At 39.1% G+C, this 8344-nt stretch overlaps 1 protein-coding gene across 1 annotated transcript; it reads left to right on the forward strand.

Annotated features, from left to right (window-relative positions):
• Nucleotides 1-800: 800 nt before the first annotated feature.
• LOC113468848 (neuronal acetylcholine receptor subunit alpha-10-like) lies at nucleotides 801-4402 on the forward strand. Its single transcript, XM_026826079.1, has 3 exons — nucleotides 801-809; nucleotides 2768-2984; nucleotides 4269-4402. The coding sequence occupies exons 1-3, from the start codon at nucleotides 801-803 to the stop codon at nucleotides 4400-4402; spliced, it is 360 nt and encodes a 119-aa protein (XP_026681880.1).
• The last annotated feature ends 3942 nt before the right edge of the window (nucleotides 4403-8344 follow it).

Here is an 8344-nt window from a genome sequence, read left to right on the forward strand (position 1 = left end):
CTTTGAAACATCACCCAAGTAAGCGCAACTGTTCTATTTTGTCATGTCAATTTGACGTACCTAAGTAGATACGTATACCTACCTACTGTAGTTTGAATTCAAAGTACCTACAAATTCGGCAGAGTGGAAGAACAGCGATTGGTGGAAATTTGAAAAATAGGTTGACACTTTCATTAAGTGGGACTAAATTGTCTAAGGTACCTACTCTAAAAGGAGTACCTACCTATACCTAGTAACAAAAAATAAAAAAAAGATCTAAAAAGGACCGATCCAGTAAAAAGAAAAAAAGCTTTGACCTACTTATGTAGGTATTCTGATGTTTAAATTATAAACCTAACAATAATAAATTATAATAACTTTATTCGTCAACACCTAGTAACAAAAAATAAAAAAAAAAGATCTAAAAAGGACCGATCCAGTAAAAAGAAAAAAAAGCTTTGACCTACTTATGTAGGTATTCTGATGTTTAAATTATAAACCTAACAATAATAAATTATAATAACTTTATTCGTCAATATCATTATTTATTATTACTTCTCGATCAGCACCTACATAATGAGCTTTCGATTTCCGAGAATTTTTGTGGTTTAATGTGTAGGCTTATTAAGCCTAGTGGTTCAGCTTCGGAAATAATGAGATAATTAAATTTATCAGAGTGTTGGTAGTAGGCGGAAATATTACAGCTTGTGATTTTCCATACATTATTAAAGGTTGAAGATAGGGTACTTCAAATTGTCACTATTTATCCTGATTCAAAATGGCGGTGTTTCAAAAATATGCTTAAAATCACCATGTACTTAATGGATGAGGTAAGTACCAATGAACGATAAATAATGAATCGGCAAGGTACCTATATTATCGATTGATACACCCATCTTTCCGCCCAAAGGACAGGTAACCCGCTCGTCTTACTATACCTGATTACCTATGTAACTCGTACCTACTATGTACCTACTTGTATTATGTAAGACTACCTATTATTAGTTACCTACCATGAAAAAATTATAACCCAAAGACTGAAACTTTCCAGGGTGAACTACTCGAAAGAAAAACACCAGAAACCTCAGAACATGTGCTGCGGAGCAACTTTAAACATCTTCGGAACTTTTGTTCCACCTGTGAAAATGATAGACAGTCTCTCATTTTCATAGAGAGTCCCTATCATTTTTGTAGAGAGTATATATAATAATTTTCATAGGGAGTCTATCATTTTCATAAAGTGTCGTTATCATTTTCATAGGAATTCGAGCGACCATAAGGCCAGACACTCACTATCAGGTAGACCTGACCTGACAGGTACGGCTGTAAAGGTCCACCTGTAAGGTCTACCTGATATTGAGTGGCTGGCCTAACGCTTTCAATGTGCGACAGGCCTATTTCCTATCTATTATCTCGAATGGGTACCTATTTACTTGAGTTTCCATCTCTCTCTCTCGGTGCACGTGTGCTTTCTCTCCCCCCCTTCACCTTCCTTACCCCCTCCCTCCTCCTTATGAGGAGGGGACATTTTCACTTGAGAGGAGAAGAAGAAGGAGGAGGAAGAGGAAGAAGGAGGAGGAAGAGGAATGGAAGGAGGAGGAAGAGGAAGAGGGAGGAGGAAGAGGAATGGAAGGAGGAGGAAGAGGAAGAAGGAGAGAGGGAGGGGGGGATCGAAAATCAAGTTGAAAGCTTTTAAAAAAAATTATTTGATATTTTGGGAGTGAGAGAGAAAAAGAGAGCGAGAGAGAGATAGAGAGAGAGAGAGAGAAAGAAGAGAGAGGGAGGGAGCCGAAATTTATTTGTGGTCAAGTCAAAAGAGCTTCTTTACAATTTTGTGGTTAAAACAGCAAGGGTAGATATTTGAACAATCGTTAAAAAATTGACCAGTATGAACACTGAACATGCTACTGTAGACCTACCTATCAGGAGCTCAAAAAAACCCCTACCTATAAGGAAAATTCCATCAGAGATAAAATTGAGCCTAACATCTGAGGAGTGGGTACCTACCTACCTACGATGTTATTGTGGTGGAGATGCTAAATTTCCCATTCATCAATTTGTGTGAACGCCTGGAAACTATTGCTTATGCAATGTGCTCAACATTTTTCAAATGTTTTTACAGACCAGGAGAGTGACGTTATTTTGGACACATTGGCTTAAGGGCCATACATAACATATTGACTTAAGGGTCAATGAAATGAAAATTCAACCTGGTAAAAGCCGTTAATGGACTTTTAATTTATTTTATGTTTGTACCTACTCTACATCCACCTAAAATTAGACTCACATGAACGGGTAAGTACTTTGATGTGCAAAATAGGTACTTCATCAGTAGATCAGTACATCATACATGAAGTTGTATCTGATTCACTCTTCATAAATTAGCCAATCGCGCAATATTTGTGTCCTCGTTGGAAGGTAGAACGTCTGCCTTGTAACCGTTACATATCGGGTTCGATTCCCAACCGGGACGGACTTTATCCTAATCTGATTAAAATAAATCGTTATTAAAACTTCTGGATTTTGCTTACCCTTTCTAGGTATTTAGCTAATTCTCTGTTCGATTTCGGGACAAGACAAGACCTCCTTTGTTACTGGTGCCTCTATAAAACTTCTTCGTAGTCATCGTCTTCTTCTTCTCCTCCTCCTCCCCTTCCTTCTTCTTCATGAACAGTTATTTTTTCCAGCCAGGGAAGCATTGTTTTCCCACCTTAATTGATACCTGTGGATCTTGATAAATTGATTAGTTCCTAATTTGATTATTTATTTCCCCTTGTTTCTGTTACAGCTAGACCTGCTGAAGGAGAGGGAGGAGGGGGACACAACCAACTACCAGGTGAACGGAGAATTCGACCTCCTCAGTTACAGTTCCGTCAAAAATGTCGTCAACTACTCGTGTTGTGTGGAGCCCTATCCCGACATCACCTACTATATCTCCTTGCGACGCCGCCCTATGTTTTACGTGTTCAACCTGATACTACCCTGTATACTCATCAATTGTATAGGTGAGTTGATTCACCTTGTATATCAGGGTGACCAAAGTTGTCACGAGAAGATTGGTATGAAATGTCCAAGTACCAAAGCAATCGACTGATGAAAGTAGGTAGACAGGTAAATTTCGATTAAATTTGTTTCTTACCAATCAATGTTTAGAAGTGAAACAGCGAAAGGTGAGACAAACATTACTAGAAACATATTTCAGGATATTTAGGTGAATGGAAGACTCATCATCTCATCAATATTGATGGGTAGAATGTGAAGAAGAGAAAAAAATATCTTGTTAGTTGTTTGTTTGTTTGATTGCTTTTTTTTAAATTTCAATATTGAAACCCACATTTTTAGAATTTTGAAAAAAATCTTTCATTCCAAAACAAACCATCAGCATCGTTCTAAAAATAGCATCAGCGTTACAAAACACTGACAAAAGTTCAAAAAGTGTTTCTGTAACTTTCGTTGGAAGACAGTGATCGTTTGTGGTGGGGATGCGGTTTTCTGTTACAAATATCCCAGACTTCGGGTTCGAACATTGAAATTCGAAATGTTGGATTGTGTGGTGAAGATGAAAAAGAAACTGTAGTGGGCGTATGAACGTCAAGTAAAAGGACCAGTGGCGACTTGTCACTTTCAGATGAGATGAAAAAAACATATTTTGAAACTTAAATTTACTAAGTTAGGTATCTATGGTTTAAAAACATCTTTTGCCAATGTGGGTTACCCCTGACCATCCGCCACTTGCTAGAATGTAGCTCTTACATTAATCCATCCCGTCCAGATTCCTTCACTGGATGATGACCACTGACCACGATTCCGTTGAGAACCTATTAGGATTCTTACGTTACACAAATGTTTACAACCTAATCTAATATAGAAGTCAGTGCGAATGACCTTGTAGTTAAAGCGCTTTACTACCAAAAAAAAAAAAAAAAAAAAAAAAATTAAATTTTCTGAGTTACCTATGGTCTAAATTTACAGCCTTTCTAAATTTCTGAGCTGAATATTCTGAGTTAGCTGTGCTCAATATACTCAGGGTGACCATCTGGACAGCCGCGTGTTGCTGACTTTTCCCGGCCCCACTCAGACTGGGTGAGGTTTATGTGAGGCCATCTTGTCACAGAATAAAATGGAAAACCTCCTTCACTCTAAAGTTCTAAACCGTAGTGGTTATAGGGTGACTTTTGAACCCTTATCAAACAAACTGTTCTATTCTGTTCCACAGCTTTGTTAGTGTTCTTCCGAGTCTGGGGAGAAGGTTACATGACTGTTTTATTCTATTCTGTTCTGGTTCACAGCATTGTTAGTGTTCTATGTACCTTCAGAGTCTGGGGAGAAGGTGACGTTGGGTATCAGTGCCCTACTATCCATGACTGTTTTCCTCATGACTATTCGAGAGACGTTGCCACCCACTGAGAACATTTCCGAGTGAAAAATACCGTAATAACATCATTGGGTAAGTTTTGGTAAGTTCCGATCATTTCCGCGTGAAAAATTAAATAATATATAATAACATCATTAGGTATGTTTTAGTAAGTTCTGATCATTTCCGAGTGAAATACATCATAGTAGGTAACATAATTGGTTAACTTTCATGTAGCTGGTCCTAACCAACTTTGGCGAAATTGAGGAGAGAAGGAAGACAGGATAGGAGAAAGCCAGCCGTTCCGAGGACGAACATTATCCCATCAGGACATCAGGATAAATTCCGCCCCGGGCGGGAATCGAACCCGCGGCCTGGCGCTTACGAGGCAGACGTCCTACCAACCGAGCAAACTAGGCTGGCTCTTTCACAGTTTTCATGCTGGGTAGTGGGCACTGGAATATGGTACAATGCCAGCCAATGTTCCATCTCTCACCACTTTCACCAAGGAACATGTGAAAGGAAAACACGTGTCGTTTTTAGGTAACATACCATCCTACATATATTATCTGGATGGTCAGTTTCATACTCGGAATAATAATAGCCAATCTTTCCCCTCTCCACCCAGTCTCTTGCTTTCATAAGGAGGGAGAGAGAGAGAGAGGGGGGGGGGTATAGAGAAGACAGGCATCATGTCTTAAGACTGACAGAGACAGAATCATTTCTCATTAGAGAAGAATCAGGGAGGAAGAAAGAGAGATAATATGAAAGAAATGATAGAATGTAGGACAGAGAGAGAGATTTGGAGCATGAGGTAGGTGGTAGGTACCTAACTAAACCTATTAGGAAGAGAGAGAGAGAAAAAAAATCTCATCAGCGAAAAACTTAAGGGGAAAGAAATAGAGGCTAAAGGGAAGACAGAGGGAGAAGGAGATGTGGGAGGGAAAGAACAGAGAGGGAGAGAGAGAAGGGGGCTAAGAGGGAAATGTATGACTTGTTTAGGAAGAGAAAGAGGAAAAAATGGGGAAATATGGAGAAAGAGAGAGAGAGAGAGAGAGAGAGAGAGAGAGAGAGAGAGAGAGAGAGAGAGAGACAGACAGACAGGCATCATGTCTTAAGACTGACAGAGACAGAATCATTTCTCATTAGAAGAGAATCAGGGAGCAAGAAAGAGAGATAATATGAAAGAAATGATAGAGAGAGAGAGAGAGAGAGAAATTTGGAGCATGAGGTAGGTGGTAGGTACCTAACTAAACCTATTAGGAAGAGAGAGAAAAAAATCTCATCAGCGAAAAACTGAAAAACTTAAGGGGAAAGAAATAGAGGTGAAAGGGAAAAAGAGGAAGAAGGAGATGTGGGAGGGAAAGAACAGAGAGGGAGAGAGAGAGAAGGGGGCTAAGAGGGAAATGTACGACTTGTTTAGGAAGAGAAAGAGGAAAAACTGGGGAAATATGGAGAGAGAGAGAGAGAGAGAGAGAGAGAGAGAGAGAGAGAGGGAGAGAAGGAGGGGCATAGAGGAGGGAAAAAAAGGGATTGACGAGGTATGAACATAGGGAGGGAGTAAAAACATGGGGAAGTAAACACGAGTATTACCTCTCCATTAGAAGGTGGGGAAAATTCTACATTGGGAGGGAAGGAACTGAGGGAGGGAAAAGCTAGCTAAAATTAGGAGGGAGAAAAAGCTAACTAAAGTTCGATCTCTGGAGAGATTCTGAGTTTCTGACTGAAGTTTATTAAATTTTTACATTAAAAAAAAATGGTGGCAGAGAGGGAAAGAGTGAGGAGTAGAAAAAATCCCGGTAGATATCTAGTTCAAAGAAAAGGAGAGAAAAACTGGAGAGAATGAGAAACCAAATACAAGAAAATCAAGAAAAGAAAGAGTGGCAGAAGGAGAGAGAGAGAGAGAGAGAGAGAGAGAGAGAGAGAGAGAGAGATGGAGAGTAGTCGAGGTAAACAGACGTAAGAGGGAAATAGTTGGAGAGAAAAAATTTACGAAAAGGAGGGAGGAAGAGAAGGGAAAGAAAGAGAGAGAAGGGAGAGAGAGAGAAAGAGAGAGAGACAGAAAGAGAAAGTAAAAATCTAATAGAACAGTTGCGCTTACTTGGGTGATGTTTCAAAGTCAAAGAGCTGAAAAAATGAGGAACTAGGGAATTATTCTTTTTCTTCTACGACTTCTAGAGCCCGAGATAAATCCACTTAAAAAATACCGGTAAATCTTGAAATCTGACGTCACAGCATATGCTCCTGTAGGCGATGACGTCACATCAACTGTCCCGAGCGCAGGCAACACGTTAATGTGTTTGTGCGCATACGTTTCTGCGCATCATTTCTTGAAATCTGACGTCACTACTCTTCGAACTTTTTCATTAGACCGGCAAATGAAATTTGAATTTTCAACCTTTTAAAGTTACTTTTTCGAAGTTTTGACTTCAGATTTGGATTTTTCACAACTTTTTACAGAGGAATCGACCTTTTATTCATAATTTTTACCCAACTGCAACTGCTCCATTAGCAGACTTCACCATTTCGACAAGGGTAAAAAACTAATAATAAGCTTGAACATTGCTTCTGGACATTTTTATGGCAGAATGGCATTTTACGTTTATTTTACCTCCGTAACTGAAATAATATTATTTCAGGAAATGCAATTAGAATGCTTTAATTACACATGTTGATGCATTTTAATTATAATTATTAGGCGCCCCCAAAAAAACCTCTTTGCGATAAAAATGTAATGCGCCAAGTAAGTGCTGAGCACCCCCGAAAAAAGATGTGAAATTATTGTTTGGACCCCACCGCACCGGCCCACTTTAATTTATGCCTTCTCTTTTAAGACTGCTTTTTTGGTCTCCTGTATAGAGAATATTAATGTGTATGGGTAAACATTAAAAGGCAGATCTTACACTTGTGACGAAAAGTCCAATAAGTGAGCTTCAATTTACAACTTACTCCTAACATTTTCTATATTCCTATTCAACCAACGCGACGGACGAGGCATCATGAGGTAGGAAGAGCTGAAAAATCCAATTTGTGTTGTAGTAAAACTCCGATTTCAACTTGACGTTCCGAAGCGCTACCCAGTTCCTGTAACACTTTTAATTCGTAGAATTTGTAACTAGATAAATTAATTAAAAATGCATTAGCGCGGGCTCTGTTGCCAAATGTTAACCCACGTCTTGCAGGCATGGAAAACATGTTCTCGTTAAAATAATGTGTATGGGTAAACATTAAAAGGCAGATCATACACTTGTGACGAAAAGTCCAATAAGTGAGCTTCAATTTACAACTTACTCCTAACTTTTTCTATATTCCTATTCAACCGACGGGATGGACGAGGCATCATGAGGTAGGAAGAGCTGAAAAATGCAATTTGTGTTGTAGTAAAACTCCGATTTCAACTTGACGTTCCGAAGCGCTACCCAGTTCCTGTAACACTTTTAATTCGTAGAATTTGTAACTAGATAAATTAATTAAAAATGCATTAGCGCGGGCTCTGTTGCCAAATGTTAACCCACGTCTTGCAGGCATGGAAAACATGTTCTCGTTAAAATGACATTGTTGGAGAAAATGAGATAACAATGGGGAGTGGGGAAGTTATTCTAGCTAGATTGGAAGGTAGCGGTCCTGCATTGTAAGCGCTGGGTCACGGGATCGATTACCGAACGGGCCGAACTTTATTTTCAACAGGTAGGGTTCGTTTTCGGAACGGCTGAATTTCTTCTATCCTGTCCTCCTTTCTGCGATTTTGAAACGGCAAAACCTCCGTTGTTTCAGTTTTCTCTATTCCGAAAACGAACCCTACCTGTTGAAGAGAAGAAGAAGAAGAAGAAGAAGAAGAAGAAGAAGAAGAAGAAGAAGAAGAAGAAGAAGAATAGAGGAAGAACAAAAGAATGTATAGAACAATAATGTACTTGTACGTACTCCATAGAGAAGTAGGAAGAGGAGGAGGAGGAGAAAAAGAAGAACAACAACAACAAAAGGAGTACTGAGGAAGAAGAAGAAGAAGAAGAA

Source organism: Diaphorina citri, unplaced genomic scaffold (assembly GCF_000475195.1).
Source record: "Diaphorina citri unplaced genomic scaffold, Diaci psyllid genome assembly version 1.1 scaffold872, whole genome shotgun sequence".
Lineage (NCBI taxonomy): Eukaryota > Metazoa > Arthropoda > Insecta > Hemiptera > Psyllidae > Diaphorina > Diaphorina citri.